The 19654-nt window shown below is 38.4% G+C and overlaps 1 protein-coding gene across 1 annotated transcript in view; it reads right to left on the minus strand.

The window, feature by feature from the left end:
* The window catches only part of DGKB (diacylglycerol kinase beta), a 293858-nt gene that overhangs the window by 179195 nt on the left and 95009 nt on the right, over positions 1-19654 (minus strand). The window contains exons 8-13 of the mRNA XM_072412954.1: positions 18980-19029; positions 15692-15766; positions 14417-14536; positions 12559-12676; positions 4097-4185; positions 3905-4021 (exon numbers count right to left, since the gene is read on the minus strand). Coding sequence (XP_072269055.1) covers positions 3905-4021; positions 4097-4185; positions 12559-12676; positions 14417-14536; positions 15692-15766; positions 18980-19029 — 569 coding nt within the window. The remainder of the gene's footprint in view (positions 1-3904; positions 4022-4096; positions 4186-12558; positions 12677-14416; positions 14537-15691; positions 15767-18979; positions 19030-19654) is intronic.

The raw sequence follows: 19654 nt of genomic DNA on the forward strand, positions 1-19654 counted from the left end.
TTTTTTACACAGTATTTATATAGTGCTGAAATATTATGTAGCGCGTTACAAAGTCCAGAATTATGTCACTAGCTGTACCTCAAAGGAGCTCACAATCTAATGTCCCTACCATAGTCATATGTCATTAATACAGTCTAAAGTCCATTTTGGGGAAGCCAATTAACCTAACTGCATGTTTTTGGAATGTGGGAGGGAACCGGAGTACCCGGAGGAAACCCACGCAAACACGGGGAGAACATGCAAACTCCATGCAGATAGTGTCCGTGCTGAGATTCGAACCTGGGACCTAGCGCTGCAGTGCTAACCTCTAGGCGACTGTGCCGTGTCCACCTCTGGCTGAATTCATTCTCTGTCTGAATGCCACAGGTAGACTTTACATGCAGCATCCCCCCAAAACCAGTAGTTCAGAGGTATGAGGAAGTGGTAACCAAACCGTAACCTCACTGCCAGTTTGGAAATAGCCTAAAGGTCAACATAACCAATAGGCCAACTCTAAGAAATCCTTGGACACAACTTGCTTTTTGTTTTCAAAAGAAAAAAAAACTTCCTAAACTTAACTGTGCTTGCTCCGCCCAACACTATCTCTGTTATCATTCTCTCTATTCTCTAACTGTCAGCCATCTAATTTGGTTATAGAATGATTGCTTGTATTATCGCATGACTAATTTCTTTAATGAAATTATTTCGAAGAAGATACAGAAATCTGTTTATGTACTCTACAGAAATGTAATGTGTCTTAAAGGCGAGGTGTATTCTTTTTAAAAAATATATTTTAAACATGTACATGTAAAAGAAATCAGCTTTAGGTAGATGTAACTCCTAACTGAAAAAATCCTACACGATTGTCATTTTTATAAATACTTTTTTCAGCTTTTTTCATACTTGGTTGTATCTCATAGCAACTTAACTTTTGCAATCTTTTTGCATTATCCTGTTGAAATTAGATCACAATAAATCAACACATAGAGGTCTTTTGGGTGATGAGTTGTTTTTGTGCCAAATGTACCTTTTTAGAATTGTGGCCAAAAAGTTCAACTTTGGTCAGACCATAACACATTTTCCCACATGCTTCTGGTAGACTTTATTTAATTTTTTGCATATGTTAGCCGGGCCTGGATGTTTTTCTTTGTAAGAAAAGACTTCCGTCTTGCATAGTCCAGACATCACCAAAAGGTCACCATCTACTTTAGTCAAGGTGGAGGGAAGTTCCAGGTAATAAACAGTTTTGGCCCAAAACTTTCAGGCATCTGCTAGAGGATGAAACTGAAGGAATTTCATCTTTCAACATGACCACTCAAGCATACATCCAAATCAATAAAGAATGGCTTCACTAGAAATAGATTAAAGTTTTGGAATGGCTTAGCCAGAGCCCAGACCTAAATCCAATAAAAAATCTGTGGGGTAACCTAAAGAGGGCAAGTTGCAAAAGTGCAAATAATGACTAGTCAAGATATGTCATGCTGATAGACTCCGACCCATGAAGACTGAATGCTCATAGGTCCACACCTATGCAACCAGTTTATCATACATTTTTTTTAAATGTATTTTTTTCCCGAAAAGAATAGTTTTTTAATTGAACTCTAAAGAATATAGGTAACATTACAGTTGAGAAAAGTTTGGAAATTATTTATTGTGATCTCATTGTGTACATCACAAAAACCTGGGAAAAATAAGGGATATAACTTCCAAAAAAAAAAAAAAAAGGCTGACCGCCTATAAAAGTCACAGTACGAATTTCTAAAGATGTATTTGTAATGAAAAGTCAACTTTAAATTACATAAGGAGTTGTGAGACTTTTATTTTTTATGTTTTTAATATTAAATTATAATTATCAATATGTATGCACATTTTTTTAATCTTCAGTAAATGGAACAATTTGTGGAATGCTGTTAATTAAACATATTTACATTTTGCACCTGCTTTTATGTGTTCTAGGTGAAAATTGAACCACACTTATATATTAAACACACAGGGTTCCTAAAAAGCTGTATGTTTCTTTACAATTGGCTTTGGGTATAAGCATAATGGAAGATGTGTCATGAAAGGCTTATAATATATTATTATGTTGTATATAGCAAAGACACAAAGAAAAATTCTATATCTATCTATCTATCTATCTATCTTCATTATATTTTATTATATTACAATATTATATTGTATTGTAGTATTCCATATAATCCATTTCTGCATTTATTATGTATAATGTCATTTATTTATCATCAGTATGTGTTCTTTATTCTTCAACAAAAGTCTTTAAATAAAAAAAAGTAATTGTCCCTAACCTCAAGATAACCAATCCTAGGAAATCCTTTAATGTATAGTTATAAATACATATACTTTATTCTATAGAATTACAGTCTGGATAATACTTGCTATTGGAGAATGATTGAATACCCCTGCCAATTCAATCAGTGTAACTACATTATTTTTGTTTTTACAGTAAACCATCATATAGTACAGTATGCCTATTCATGTGAAACTCAAGTTAAAATTCTGCTCAGTGCATTGAAACTAAAATATTGTATCTTGGCCCTTTATGGCACTTTGGTAAAGTTTTGTGCATTTGTTGTGTTTATTTTACATGCCTAAATCTCTAATGGACGGGTAGACTTTATTGGGCACCTGCAAAATAAACCAACCTCAGTTCAGGTTGGGGAATTCTATTTGACTCAAACATTTCCATTGGACCAAGGGTCATATTACATTCACAATGGTTCAATGGATTATATATATTGGCCAAAACAAAAAAAGTCGCACACCAAAATATTTAGTTGGACTGCCTGTAACTTTGATTATGACACACATTCATTCTGGTTTGGTTTTGATAACTCTATTCAATGTCATTACATTTATTTCCATCCAGAGTTGCATTAGTTATTCAAGATCTTGTATTGATGTAGGGAAAGTCCCAAAGATTCTCAATAGGGTTCAGGTCTGGACTGTGTGGTGGCCAATCCAATGTATGAAAATGATATATCATGCTTCCTGAACCACTCTTTCCCAATTTAAGCCTAATGAATCCTGGCATTGGTATCTTTGAATATGCAAGTGTCATCAAGGAAGAAAAAATCCATTGATGGAAAAACCTGGTTCAGTATATTCAGATAGTCAGCTGACCTCATTTTTTGGGTATTTATCATTGCTGAACCTAGACCTGACCAACTGAAGCAACCCCAGATCATAATACTGCCCCCATAGGTGCCCCAGATCATAATACTGCTCCAACAGGCACCCCAGATCATAATACCACACCCACAGGTACCCCAGATCATAACACTGCCCCCACAAGCACTCCAGATTATAACACTGCCCTTACAGACACCCCAGATCATAACACTGCCCCCCAGTGGCACCCCAGATCATATCATAACATTGTGCTCACAAATACCCGAAATCAAAATCTGCTGCCCAGGCTGGGGATATTTTCTTAGCAAGATACTGTATATATATTCTTTTAAATGACTTGAATATATTGAAGAAATTATTGCTTCCACTTTTTGGTAAAGTGAGTGTGTTGCTGTATACAAAAACCAAAAGTAAAATAATTTAGGAAACTATGTGGCGAAATTCTACATCTCTCTTCTCCGTATCCCTGCATCTCCTAATGTTTCCATGATCAAAAAGTGCATGCTAGCGACATGGAACCACAGACTGTAGAAGGGCATTCAGGAATCCATGACACCCCCAAGGTATAGCTAAAATCTAATATGATATGTTTCCATTAGCCTAAATTTATTTCCCAGATGCTGTCTAAATTTTAATTGTTAGAAAACTGCTAACCCCCCTCCCCACTACCCTATGTGCTTGGACCCCTTAGCAGTCACATAGTTTGTCGCAGTTGTCGTTTATCTAACACATTATATAGAATTTTATTTTGATGCCACATAAAAGTTCATCCACTTACTGTGATTTGACACCAAACGCAGTGCAGTCCCGTCAGGCCTTGATAACATTTAATGGCTTTGTGACACTTTTCACATCTTGTCGGGCAGTTTCCTTCCACCCAAAAATGGTGCATGATCTGGGGAAAATCACAGAATTGTCAAACATTCTCCTTATCTGTCTCTAATAAAGATATTTTGTTATGTGAACTTACATTTGTGTTCTTTTTCGACTTCACGTAGGTTTTAATGCAAGATGGGGGTGCTCTTGAAACACAACGCTCATGGGCGGTATATTTGCAAACTGCAAAAAAATAAAATGAAAGATTAAAATTAAAGTTTGTAAAGTAAAGAACAGTCCATCTATCCATGATGTACTCTTCTGCTGTATAGTGTAAGAAGGACTAAAAAACAAAAGTTAATTTATGTTCCATTGCCCTATTTTCTCACCCCAAGTGAACACAACACATTTCGGCTATCTACCCTTAGATCTCTTTTACTGTAACAACCCCTCCTACAATTTTTTAACTATTCTACCCTTATGATTTTCATACAAACACTGTAAGCCTTTTTTTAGTTTTCAGCTAGTAAGTGACTACTGAGTATAGGCAAGATGGTTTTTGTGTAGATTGACTAGCTAAGTAGATGAAATAGTGAAGATGTGCAAACCAGTCAATCAACCCAGGTTCATACTGAATCAGGGGGATCCATGTATAATATCCATAGATTAACAATCAATCTGGGTGCAAAAATTTGTCTATTATATAACTGGAAAAGGCCGTCCTTGATAACAATTAGCAATATACCTTGTGGTGCAATTTACGAGTCTTCTGCTCAACTGAGCTAATGGCCCAGTGGTGATTCTAAGCCTGCTGTGATGCCATTGCCCACTCCAATAAGGGAATATAGGGATTATATATTAGGGAAAAAATATTGGGGGGTTCAGGAGGTCTTATTTAGAATTTAGACTTCTATGTGTCAGTGCCAGTCCAAAATGTCAGAATGCCTATTGGCTTCTGCTCACAACTGACTAGGCAGGAGCAAAGGGAGGGCATCCTTTATTCTACTAGAACATGGGCTCCAAAATGAACAAAAAAGGGTCATTGGGAATATTTAACTAGCCCTCTATTCCCTGAGCGGATTGAAAGTTGACCATTGAATTGAATACCACTCGCCGTACTACTTCATCTCTAGCGGAGACTCAATAAGATTCATTGAAATTGCTCATGGTTATGATCCTATTTCAAGATATTTGAAGTAACACAAAAGTAAACTAAAGCATATTTTTTTTATAAATTCACAAAATATTAATATGAGATGCTTTCAATCTAAACAGAACATAAGAGTGTTCCCAGACAACACAACACACTAGAACCAATATATCTCAGCTTGGACTGTCATTTCAGTAGGCTTCAGAAGGTCAATAATTACAGGAAACATTATGCATATAAAACGAGAAAACCTTATCAGAGCATGGCAGGAAATGTGTAACTCAATTAGTTCCCAAGTAAAATTTTTAAAAAATGACCCCCCGAATGATGAGCACTTTGAAGACAAATTGATGGCAGCCAAATGGACTGGTGTCATTTGTTAATAAAATATCTACATTTTCCAAAATATATGCTTATGAGCAGCTGGCAAGCACGAAAGTAAAAGCCATATGAGTTTATGATCTTTCGTCTATTGGTTTATCTGATCCTTAAATAGCTGATTAGTCCATTTCCAGATAGCAAGTGTTGTCATAGATGCCATGTACTCGGTACAAGTTCATTTGTAACCTACAACAACACCACTATGTCTTCATTGCGCCAATTTGTTGCTTTCCGGAATACACCATCTGCTTCGAACATTTGATTTTCCAGGCACATTAAGGAAAAAAAAAATATGACATTGTAGTATCAATGTCATTACTTCGTAAACAAGACATGTTGTGCTGATTGTAAGTGGGAAGAGACGGTTTCATGCTACTTGGAAAGTTTGGCCAACTTTTAAGAAACTCGATGAGTGGGGTTAACAGTTTTAGGGAGATAAGAAAATTCAATTAAAAGTCAATTTGGTAAGTGTACATTTTTTGGCAAAAAAGCACAAATAACTAATTCTAGTTGAAAATTGAAATTAGATTTGCAATTTCGTTAAGAAAAATAAAACCAAATGTAATATATTCCTTCTTAATTCTTTGTTTAAAACGTGTGTTGCGAAGTCTTTTTTGAAGACAGCAATTTAACTTTTTGACAATTTTGGACAGTTTCCCCTCTCCAGATATCTACTTATAGTTGCAATTGTCTTCAATGGTCAGTGTCTTACACACAGTCCCCAATGGCCAATGTCCTACACATAGTCTCCAATGACCAATGTCCTACACATAGTCTTCAATGATCAATGTCCAACACACAGTCTCCATTAGTCAATGTCCTACACACAGTCTCCAATGAATAATGTCCTACACACAGCCTCCATTGACCAATGTCCTACACACAGTCTTCAATGGCCAATGTCCTACACACAGTCTCCAATGATCAATGTCCTACACACAGTCTCAAATAGCCAATGCCTGCGCACAGTCTCCAATGGCCAATGCCTGCACACAATCTCCAATGCCCAATGTTTTACACACAGTCTCCAAAGGCCAATATCCTCCACACAAGGCCTGATTTATGAAAGGCCTGATTTTTGCTGGATCACCCAAGTTCATTCAATATAGTCTATTTTCTCCAATCTTGTAAATCTTTAATAAATCTGGTGTTTTTCGTCAGATTTATGAAAGTAGGCAAGCTTTACATGGGAGGAATAAGGACTAAAATAAAATCAGCAGATGACCTTTTACTAAATAGGAATACTGAAAGGTGAACATTGAGTGCTAAATGTCTTTATACTGAGAAAAAAAAGTAATATAAACTATTGCCAGAATACTGCACACTACAATATTGGTATTGGGTCACTGGTTGGTGTCTAGGCTTCCTTGTTTCTTATGTCATGTTTTAATTTTATGGTTGATGTATTTGTTAATAAAGGTGGACCTCGTATTACATATCTTTCTTTCATATTGAATACACACATTTTTAAGTAAACTGTAAATGTAAAAGCTCAAGGTATTCATCTATAGATTCCAAGAAGATGCCATGTCACAGATGACACAATTATAAAAATGCCGATGCCAGGTCTTGACTGTGTTTGGCACTGCTACACATCTGACTATTTCACTTTCTACAAAGTAAAAATGTTCTAGTCTGATCACTGGGAGGAGACTGTAAAATGTGTCTGCCTGCCTGCAACAGACTGATGACATTACCTTAGCCTAGAAAAGTCCATACACTGGAGTTTAAGGATGACTTTATAAAAAATGTTCCTGAAAAATGAAAATGTTGCAGAATATTGTGAAAAATCAGGAATTTGCAAAGGTATTAAAAGGTCCATTCAAATGTCTCAGATATTACTATGAAGCCAACAATGGTGAAAACACCATCCTAAAACTCTTCAACTGAAAATATTCAGGCAATCAGTAAATGTTAACAGCTATAGTCCCAATCTCCTGGTACCATTTATAGCTTGCACAGTACAATACTCTGAACACATACAAAAGCCCTGGTGTTCCTCTGGATTAGGCCAAATGATACAAACTATTAGAGTAAATATAAGAAGCAGAACAAAGATAAGGTATGTTTGATTAGAAGAAGAATGAAGGATTTTTATATAAAATATGCCAGCATGGTAGCAACGCAATATATTTCAGCATGTAATCAATGCAAAAACCTACTGAAGATTAAAGCAAACACCAGAATGGGGTGATTCAGTGACTTTGATTATTGCGTGGTTGTTGGTGCCAGATGGGCTGGTCTGAGTATTTCAGAAACTGCTGATCTGCGGGGATTTTCACCCACAGCCATCTCTAAGGTTTAAAGAGAATGGTTCAGAAAAGGGAAAATACCTAGTGAGCTTCATTTTCTTTGCCTTGTTGATGCCAGAGGTCAGAGAAGATTGGTCAGATTGGTAAGAGATAATAGGCAACTCAAATAATCACTTGGGTATACCTGAGATCCAACCTTTAGCAGATGGGCTACAGTAGCAAGAGATCACACTGGATGCCACCATCAGCTAGGAACAGGCACCTGAGGCTTCAATAGGACTTAGATCGTATGATCACAATTTGGTGCCAACAATATGAAAGCATGGATTCACCCTGCCTTGTATAAATTGTTGGGGCTGGTAGTGGTGTAATGATGTGGGGGAAATTTTCTTGGCACACTTTGGGCGCCTTAGAACCAACTGAGCATCATTTAAATGCCACAGCCTACCATAGTATTGGTGCTGACCATGTCCATACTTTATGCCCCCAGTGTATCTTTGGATGGTTACTTCCAGCAGGATAAAGTTCCATGTCACAAAGCTCAAATCTTCTCAAACTGGTGACGTGACACTGAGGTCACCAAACTCAAATGTCCTCCACAGTTACCAGATCTCCATTCAAAAGAGCACTTTTGGGATGTGGTGGAATGGGAGAATTCCTTCGTAGATATGCAGCCAATAAATCCGTAGTAACTGTATGATGTTATCATGTCAATATGGAGTAAAATCCCAGAGGAATGTTTCTAGCACCTTGTTGAATTTTTGCCATGAAGAACTATGGCGGGTCTGAGGGCAAAAGAGGGTCCAACCCGGTACTAGCAAGGCGTTCCTTGCCAGTGAGTATATATATATATATTACACAGTAAAACTTTAGCTTTAGGATATCTAGGTATTTATCTTGGAAAACTGTTTCTCCAACTAAAACAAATTAGTAACAAACTTTATTCGTCTTTTAAGATGAGGCACCTTGTAAATTCCCCCTACACAATTAAATCTCATCATGGCATTACTTAAGACTTTATGGTTACTGAGTTATTTCCTCTCAGCAAAGTTTTTGTGTGGTTAAGGCTTGTGGCTTTGGCACCGTTTCTGCAAGCATCAAGTCAAATGTTTACTGCATATCTGCTGGTGATGATGATGATAAGTGAGTTATGGCATTTACTTGAAGCTCAGCCTCAACCTCTCCCGGCTGCATTACTAATAAACTGCCGGTGTGTCCTTAACCCTTCCCTGAAAATGAAATATTAGCTAGAAAGCTCTCCAATTTTTATTTTCGAATTGGAGAATAGAGGAAGGACTTACTGTAACACTTCACATAATCATAATAGTAGTAAATGTAGTAGCACAGTGGCTCAGTGGTTAGCACATGACCTTTGCAGCGCTGGGTCCCAGGTTCGAAATCTCGGCCAGGGTACTATCTGCATCCCCCCTCCAAAAAAAAACAAAAATACCTTAAACTTTGTTAATGATATATGACTATGGTAGAGACATTAGATTCTTAGCTCCATTGAGGGACAGCTAGTGACATGACTATGGACTTTGTACAGTGCTGCGTAATATGTCAGTGCTATTAAAGTACTGTGTAATAATAGGAAATCCTATTTATAATAATTGGCATCAATGATAACATTTATTTTCATTTAAAAACAGAACAAAACCAGGAATTTAAATATAACATTTTATGAACTGTTTAATCAAAACTGGCCCAGCAAAATGAATAGAAAGCCAAAGTCAATACCGAGCTACAGGGGCACTATGGGATATAGTGGCTGAGAATGGGGGCTACAGTAGTCAATGAGGGCATACGGGCATATGAAATATCCAGAACTGTTGGATGCATTAGGTTTCACCAGCCTCCCTATTTCTGCAAGGGACCCAAGACCGGCTCCAAGAGAAGTAGTACTGGTATTAAAGTATTATTAGTGAGTATTATTACTGTATTATTACAATGCACAGGTTTTTTTCAGGTCACAACAGGGTTCCTTTAAACAAAATTCTGGAAACTATCTGTTTAAGAGATATATTCAAGGTAAACTTATAAAGCAGTGTACAGGTTTTTTCCAACTTTTTGGTGATAAATATTCTCCTTTTTTGTTCACCATGGGGCTTATTCATCAAAGGGTAATTATATACAAAAACACAGTTGTTCTTTGTACATTATTTATGAAAATGGCAATCCTGCAGAATCTCCAGTTTATCACCGTTCCAAAAATTACCATCTTTTCAACTGCTTGAAAGATATAAATATTGCTATTTTTTTCTCCTTGTTCACCAATGATAAGAATATTTTTATATCAATGTTTCTCAACCAGGGTTCCAGCAGAGTTTGCTAGGGGTTCCTTGAGCAATGAGCAATTTGTACCTCTCAGGTGAGTTTTAGTGGCACCAATGATGTTTTTGTTAAGGGTCTGTAGGGTAGACATTTTTTTGAAGACCTGAAAGTTATTTCCGGGGTTGTCTCCACAAAATGTGGGGTCCCAAGCGAAGTGGAAAATGGGGCAACATATGGGAGTGGTTTCTACAGAAAATCAATGTGGTTGCAATGAAATTGGTGTAGTTACACTGTCGGTGTGATTAAACAGTAATTTTATAGTTGTCAGCTGCATGTTCTCTATTGTTATTTCAAGCCCATGTAAGTGGACCATAATCCTTCACTCCCAGGTCTACATTCCAGCCATTAGATCCCAATGCCAAAATCCATAACCCCAGGTCCACAATCTTGCTATTAGACTGCTAATCCATAACCAATTACCCCCAGGTTCACATTCCAGCCCTAAAACTACCATGTCATAATCCAGAACCTCTAGGTCCACATTCCTGCCATAAGACCCCCATGCTATGACTTAAAACCCCCACATCCACGTTCCAGTCATTAGACCCTATGTCATAGTCAAGTGGAATAAAATGGAAATACTTAAGATACTTCCCTGTCGCCTTACAGGGGCCTATTTGTTGGTGACAAGTCATTTAGTATCTTTAAGAAATTGTACAGAGCTCTGATCTCCACCCTACTGATCACCTTTGTAACACCGATTATGAGCCGGGTCTTCTCATCCAACATTACAATATTGCTATATTGGGTGCATGTGCCAAATTCCCACAAACACTCCATAATTTTGGGGAAAGTTTTCCCAGAATAGTGAAGGATGGTATTGCCTGAAAGAGTGAAACAACTCCATATCAATCTTTAATAATATATCATAATATAAATCCTGAAGTTATAATTACAGATTAAAAAATGTTTAAATAAATAAAAAACAAATTATCATTCTGTTTCAGGATTTAAACATGTCATTAGTTCATAATTAATAAATTCTGAAATTGTAACAGCTTTTTTAAATAATTTGTCTTATTCATTTACTATTCATTAGGAAACAGTTCATGTAAATTCAATTATGATCACAATTGTCCATTAGATTCCTCTTAGAACATTATTCTTCATATAAATACAAGAGGATCAATAACTCAAAAAGTCAGTAGGATTATATAAAAACACATCTTCCTAATTATTTTTAAAGTTTACAGAAAAGCTGCTCTTTGGGGGTGCTCCTTTAGATCCCCCTGATTCCTCCATCAATTTTGTAAAAAAATTATTTCACTTTAAAAAATAACGTTTTGGCTTCAAAAACAAAGATTACCGTATAGGTCAACAGCAGCTGTCATATGTCATAGGGATCACAAAGATTTTATACTTTTCCATGTCTGTCCTTTTCCTTTAAAGCCTAAATCCAAGATTTGGAGAATTCCCTACTTAGGTGTCCTATTGTGGTGAAATTTTGGTATGCTGAGTATGAATCATTTAGGATGAGCTGAAAAGAGAACATATAGAACTTACCTCCGACTATGGCAGCATCTGAAGTCCGGTGTTTGCGCATGTCCATGGGCACCTATTTCATATGTACGACATTCTGCACACCAATGCCCATGGTAGGCACGCTCCTACACTGCAGTTTGACCATCACCCTTAGGACCTAGTGCCCATTGGAATTTTAACCGGGCTTCACCCTTAACCATTGCCCCTTTGGTGCCCTTCAGCTTCTCAGTAGTGTTAGTGTCAGGGTTGTCCTTATATTCGAGCCGAATATGGCTGTTCGATATCGGGTAGACCAGACCCGAGATTCAACGGGAAAAATTTGGATTAAAAAATGTAAAAAAAAAAAAAACATTAATGTTAAAATGATTTATTGGGTGTTTGTGATATAGAGGTATAAGAAACATGAAGCATATCTAGTGGTATTGCCCATCAGCACATGAGTTTTGGAGAAAGGTGTTTGACCTTCTCATAAAGATAATACCAACTTCTCTTTACCCTAACCTGAAATGTGCCCCTTGAGCAAAACTGATGTACCATTGCCAAAATACATGAGAAAATTTGAAGTTTTTTGCTTCTACCGGGCAGAATCACCATGGCCCAGGCTTGGAAATCACCCTCAATACCAATGTCTCCTTTAGATTGGATAATGGTAAATGATAAAATCATGTGTACTAATAAAGATACCCCACATACCTTTGAACTTACCTGGGATCTGTGAATCACTCACTGTTCCTCGGTTCAGTCTCCTTCCTGATATGGACACTTTTTCCCTCCTTCCCCCCAATTTACCTCTTTCTTTTTTTATTATTTTTTGACGGGTCAATCAATACTACAGAGACTTGATTTTTAAAGATATGTTTTAGGTTAATTCACCTGCGGTGTTCCTTCTGTGCAATACTTGATCATTGCTGTTTCTATTTAATTTTTGTGTACAATTTTCTATTTTATACTTTATATAGGTGTATCTAATCTATCTAACCTCTGAGTGTACTAAGCAACGCCAGCGGTCCTCATACTCACATGAACAGCAGAGTCCTTGTTTTCCCAAACCGATCAGCATATTCAGACAGAGATTGCAGTAAGCAGGTTTGTTGAAGTGCTTCAGCCGCCACACATGTTGTCCATCATCTTTTACATTCTTTAAGATAAAAGTATGTTTTAATCATAAATAAGAAATTAAAATCATTGTGCACAATTTTATAGAATAGTAAAACATTGGCACAACATTCTTACATTAAATTTGTGAGGATATCCACCCTAGACCTACTCCATTAGGGTTTCAATGAAAAATGTCAACTGCAAAGTTTTTGACTCCAACTAGATAAAATTTTATGACAAGAGCTATAACACTATGCTGCATGTAGCAATTTAGAGCCAATTGTGAGAGAGGCAAGATGAATGTTAAGCAAACATAGCCCCTATATATACATATGTATATAAGTGTTTGTGCAGAGAAAACTGTCTGGAGATGGTGTGCATTGTGTGGAACCCCTAAATGATCTGCTCATTTGCAGATTTCTGGAATTGCAGACATGACTTGCCCAGTTACATGTCACCAAAAGTAATACATAAAATGATAATACATTATTATAACCTATAATACATAACAACAAATACAATTATTTATATTTAATATATAATTATTTGTAAGATGCTTTGCAAGTGATTGCAATCTGTGCCATGGTCTGCATGTGCCATCTAGTGGGCATAAAGTAGAAACAATATAGAGACATACTATGGGCCTGATTTACTAAAGCTCTGCAAGGCTGGGAAGCAGGGGTGTAGTGCGGTGAGCAGGGGTGTAGTAGGGTGGGCTGGGGTGGGCAGGGGTGTAGTGGGGCGAGCAGGGGTGGGAGCGCTGTGCCCCCACATTTTTTGGGAATGGGCATGCTTTCCCACTCTTATTTTGCAAAGGATTCTTTGGTGGTCCGCGGCTCTGGCTGGGCCGCACCCCCGCCAGGTCAGGAGAAGGACCCAGCTGGGGGAGGGGGGAGATGCACCAGCCAGAGCCGCGGACTGCAGTCTCCCGTATGGAATTGCAGGCTCAGGGCGGGGCGGGTTGTCTCACTGAACACAACCTGCCCACTTTCCTATCGCAGGCTCAGACAGGTTCTGGTATCATAAAGTCACTCTGGGGAAAGTTTCTTCCTTTTTGAGTGACACATAGGCAGGGGTGTAGTGAGGCGGGCACGTGCTGTGCCCCCTCTTATTTTTTTATGACTACACCCCTGCTGGAGAGGATACACTTTCATCAGTGAAGCTGGGTGATCCAGCAAACCTGGAAAGGATCTGGTTCAGGATTCAAAACATTTTCTAACAAATAGCAAATGACTTTTAAGAAATCCATTCCAGGTCTGATGGATCACCCAGCTTCTCTGATAAAAGTCTATCCTCTCCAGCATTGGAGAGCTTTAATAAATCAGGGCTAATAAGCTGAGCAAAACATATTTTGATCATTGTTTTTCTAAAGAACAGATTAGTCTTGCTGACCTCCTGGCTTCTTAAAGGTCTTGGATATCCAACAGTGAGATTTCCTTGCCATAATTACCAAATCCTGTCCACCTTGTAGCATTGGGTATTCCTGTCCACATTTAGGTCCTTTCAAAGTGCATATACTGCACTTGGGTGGTATTCTGTTGGGCTTATACAGGTTTGGACATCTACAGCCCTGGACACACACACCTCCAGCCCACTTCATTATTAATAGTCCAAAAATGGAAGGGTAACACTAGGAGCCAGCAACCACCAACAGAAGAGGAATGTAGTAGCGGTAGATGGATTTGGCATGGGCAGGACATGTCCCACTTCATATTTTATATTTCAATATGTGTTTAAAATGATCACTTTGTAGATACCAAAAAAAGTTGTAGCAACTTACATTTTCTAATCCAAGTAGAACGAGCAGAGGAATTGTGGTCATTCCTCCTTGGATCCACTCTTCCAAGGACACTGTTCCATCATGGTCGTAATCAATCTCCTCCATCATTTCATGGAGAATCTACAACATAAAAGAAAAATAATTAAATATGCAGTACAGTGAATATTTAGGGAATGGGTATGGAGGGCACCCTATAGTGCCGGCCACTCTAAAGTGCTACTTGAACTCCCGGAAAAACCCACATTTCTGGTGATGGGACAATGCAATGCTCAGTGCTTATCACCAGCTTAGAGGAATAGTACATGAAGGGTCATAGGAAGAAGGATCTGCCTAATTGTTTAAATGACCTTGCATTGATATGTGATTATCATGGAGCACCAGCAGTGCCTCGGAAATGTAAGCTGGCCCAATAGGTGGCACGTGGTTCTTGTATGTATAACTACAGTGTCCCAAGTTCTAAACATGATTATTTACTTTAAATAAGCAATTACCATGGATTTATGGTAACATAAAGTCTAACCAGGACGAATAAAGAACCTCAAAAGGACTCAAATGCCCTGAAAAAGAGCTGTGTTGGAGTTGGAGCTATGGTTGCCATTGGTATGGCTGCCTATTCCCAGCACGCTTCTGGTGCACCCCAAAGATAAAGAGGAATAGGGAGCAACAGGGGGGACAGGTCACTGTCACTGCATTGATATCTGATCCTTAGAAATGCATAGAGGCATAGCTATATTTCTATTGGATAGTGGGGGCTTGGTAGTGATAAGCAGGTCCTAAACTGGAAGGGGGGCTTGCCAAATGAAAAATTTGCACTGGGGTCCATAGGTCTGTGCTATATCATTGCACCTATCTGTCACCAATTAGTCTCACACCTGTTCAGTGACCCCTTTACTATACTATACTGTATTTACTCCACCCTTTTATATTTGCATCTTTACATAGTGACAGACTCATCTATAATACTATAAATGATAAAACAAGGAATTATAATAAAAAATCTGCAAATATTTACTAATGACATTGAAATCAGAGAGAGGGAACAGTCAGGGATGCAGGGAACCCAAGAAAAGTTCCAGCAGACATGGGAACCATTTCTTATCAATGGAGTGACAGACTGAAAAGTTCTTATTAGCCGAAGAGAACTCCCATTGGTATTGCTCATCAGATTATATGATGAGTTCTCATTCTAGTAGACACTCACAGCCAACCAGTATAAAATGCAAATGGGGAATAAATATGGAAGTACAATATGGAAATCAGGATTTTATCACTTACAGGGCTGAGCTCAGTGATGTCCCATTCTAAATATTCAGCAACGTGCATCATCTGTGAGATTATACATTCCAACTCCTGCAAAACAAACAGCAATATAAAGGAATAACAATGAAAACATAAATGATGAGATATGTAAACAGATCAACCAATAAAAAAACTGGGATTTCATTTTTAGGATAAAAACATAAAATAGTTCAGACTTGAAGAATAACTCCAGGTAACTTTGTATGTAAATATCACCCCTAAAATTGTACTACAGCTTCTGTAAAACAAAACTTTTCCTTTCTAGGGGTTGTATGGCTAGAACATAGCATGCAATAAAATAGAAAGCTCATTCCATTATCACAGGATAGGCTTTTAGAAAAAAAGAGGGTTATTTTTGGCAAGGGGTTAATAAAGTAAATATTAAAGTAATTACAAATACCTATTTATTAGATATTAAACAAAAAAAGTATAAATAACATCTATTCTAGGTTGAATATAAACTGCCGGGAGGAGAAATGATATCCAATAGAATGTGAGTTAAAGAAAAATCATTACAATGGCTAACGCGTTTCACACAATTGGGAGGAGAGATTTGTTGAGAAAAAGCATGGTGATGGAGTTCAGATATGGAGATGGAGAGGGGTTAAATTTCCCAAATGATCAATAGGCATACCAGATGTATTAAAGAAAGTTGTGAATAAAATAGTTTCCTGATGGGTGATCTGCCGCTCAGTAAGAGCATGGTAGTGGCATCTGATAGCACTGCGCATGTGCTAGGAGAGATAGATAGGAGACGTTTTATCTTTAATCCTGGGCAAATCTCCTATTGGACAGAATCTATTATCCCCCTCTTATCTATTAGGTGTCACTGATTCCCGCAAGTTCAGGTTACCTGTGCCTCCCTCTTGCTCACCTTCCTTGCAGCCCCCTGCTGCCAGCACCATCTCTGCCTCTGGATCCAACACTCTGTTTACTTCCTGCTCCAAGTCAGGTGATTTTCTGTCAGCTGCTCCCTTGCAGACATGCTCTCTCTGCTGGCCAACATCTAAATAACACCTGAGACCATCCCAGCAACAGCACTCCCTCTGCTGGTGGGATTGATGTCTGCGGCTGACTTGATCCACGCCCATCTAACCTTCTTAAGGAAGTGACCTGGCAACAGGAAGTTGCCTGAACAATGAGTTCCCTTGGTTCTGCTTCTAGATTACTGTTGTTTATCTCTATTATTTCTGATTCTCCGTGTACCGACCCCAGCTCGTTCCTGACTACTACTGCTTGCTGCCCATCCCGACCTCTTGCATCATTCTTGTTCGCCGCCAGTCCTGACCTTTTGGCTTGTCTGACTACCCTCCTGGATTTCTATTTTGTACTACACTTCAGTCCCTGCTTGTTGGCAGTCAGCTGCCTTGGCGGGCACGGGGGCCACAACCTGGCAGTAGCTTGCCGCACAACACCCTCACCTCTAGAGGCTCTGGAGAAGACCAAGCTACTGCTTAGACCCTGCGCCCCATGCATGTCTCCAGCCACAGGGTGGGGGACACAGAGGGTCCACCACTTTGCCTTGTGGAGCCGTGACATTAGGTATGTAATAAAATAAAACTTTTTAAGTTTATTGCAAAGCCACGGAATATAATATTGTCAGGGAAATTGCTGGGGGAGGGTGGAAGTCACATATGGTAACATGCTTCCTCTGGAAAAAATACATGTTATGAATTGAAATACTTTTTTTAATGAAATAGTTTACACTTTAAATGTGGCTGAAAAGCTCAATTTGTCCACTAGGTGGCACTGTAATAACAATTAGACATTACAACATTGTACATTCCTAGTCTGTATTTATTGTAGGAGCCCAAATCTGCCTCCTACACCCTTCCCAGCAATTATGGTGACAACACTCAACTTGCAATTAACTTGAAAGGTTGACAAGGACAACAACATAATTTCTTGAAGAATGTGAAACCATTCTATATCTTTACATTGAGTAAGGTGTACTTCTTTCCTTTACCACTAGATGGCGCACAGACAGCACAATTTAGGAAATGCTTCTTTAGGAGAGATGCTGAGGATGCCCTACTTAGCATAATTTCTTTCCTTTGCTCTTCTAGTGGGACAGGGGTTATACACATATACATACATATTGACAATTGAATCTAATTTAGGAATCCTAAGTAAATGCAGTACAACCCAGGTTATCCAGAACTCAGATAATTCAAAAAATTCAGATAAACGGCACCCGACAGCTCCGCTTTCTTGATTGCTCCTACAGCCCTGCGCAGCTGTGGCATGCGTTCTGCGTCCACTAGGGCTGCGGGGGCAATCAAGAAAGTGGAGCTGTCAGCAGAGTTCCGCTGATTGCTCTGCTCCGTGATTGGCTGAGAAATAGGAAACTCTGATGACGCAGCCATCAGGGTTTCCCTTTTCTCAGCAATTGAGCACTAGAGGTTAATGGGGACAAGTCTCCCCATTCATGTAACTTAACCTCAGTTACTGTAATCTACACTTATCCGGAATTGGGCATTCCCATGAGTTCTACCGTATTGTGTAAATAAGTGATACCAACCACTGTGCCATGGCACATTAGTGTGCCATGAGAGGTCATCAGGTGTACCAGGAAATTATCCCAATTCACTTAATTGGTACAAAAATTATTATTTATATACTGCTAATAATTTATCTTTCTTTGTCTATGCCACCAATATATAGTGATAAGCAGAACAAATTATTATTGTTCCACTAATTAAAGCTAAAATAAAAATTAAAAAAATTAAATTAAATTAAAGCTAAAATAAAAAAAAATTACCCTTGCCTTTAATCCCACAAATCCCTCAATGGCGCTGGTCCTTCCCACAATCCAGTCCCACGTCGTCCTAGAATTCCTCCTCTGGTGCCGAGGAAGTGCCGGGTGCCTCCATCTTCTATCTTCTCTGTCTTCTTCTTCAGTCTTCTTTCTCCGTCAGGTGCACGATCGGGTGATGTAGTCACTGTGAAGCGCATGCCTGAGATCGCCATCTCTTTCCCCTTGGTGGAAAAATGCCCCAGAGCTGCAATCAAAACTTAAAGGGGCAGTGCTGCGCCCTTTTTTAAGGGTGTTGCACCCTTAACAAACAAAAAACAAAAATAAACAAGAACATTTTTACTTTATATAGAAAGATTGTCACCCGTCTATGTAAATTAAAAATCTTGAGTTTAGGTCTGCTTTAACCTGTGTATGAATTTTTTGTTTAGTGGTGTTGAAGAAAGTTTGGGAAACATTGATATAAATCATGAATGCAATTATGGCAAACTGTAATTCCGGACACTTACCGTGCTGTCCAGGTAGCCATTCCCATCGGTGTCATAAAGTCGAAACATAACTGAAATGATAAAAAGTTATACAATGTTACTCTACAGATATATATCCACAATGCTTTCGTGACCTGATTGGCTGATGCCAGTAGTATGGTCAGTTATGGGGTGCATCGCTGCTGCTAAAAAACTTTGTCCCAGAATAATCTATATTCACATGTGGGGAATCCCTAGCTGGTACCGTGAAATAAAGTAAATGTAGAAATGTTCACATATAGCGCTTACACTGCAGGCGGATATTCTGTAAGCTGCGGTGAGTCTGGGTTTGGATTGGCCCTTTCAGTAACTGGATGTTGGCAAATCTAAAGGAATTTGTAGAGAGATTGTGCCATTAGAATGTGATGGCCAGCTCTAGGAACATGGCACTTCTATTTATAGGGTCAATGCTTGAGTTGGTGTCCTCCATGACCTTGCCACCAAGACCCCACATATTAATATTACTAAACTTTATTTATATAGCACCAACATATTACACAGAGCTGTACATTAAATAAGGGTTGCAAATGCAAAAATGGACAAAAATAACAACAATGATACAGGAGGAGGACCCTGTCCAGAAGAGCTTACAATTTAAGAGGCTGTTACTTTGTGTCCAGGAATAAATTTGCAAGCTAGTATGTGACTTTACTACAA

Source organism: Pyxicephalus adspersus, chromosome 5, assembly GCF_032062135.1.
Source record: "Pyxicephalus adspersus chromosome 5, UCB_Pads_2.0, whole genome shotgun sequence".
In the NCBI taxonomy this organism is placed as follows: Eukaryota; Metazoa; Chordata; class Amphibia; order Anura; family Pyxicephalidae; genus Pyxicephalus; species Pyxicephalus adspersus.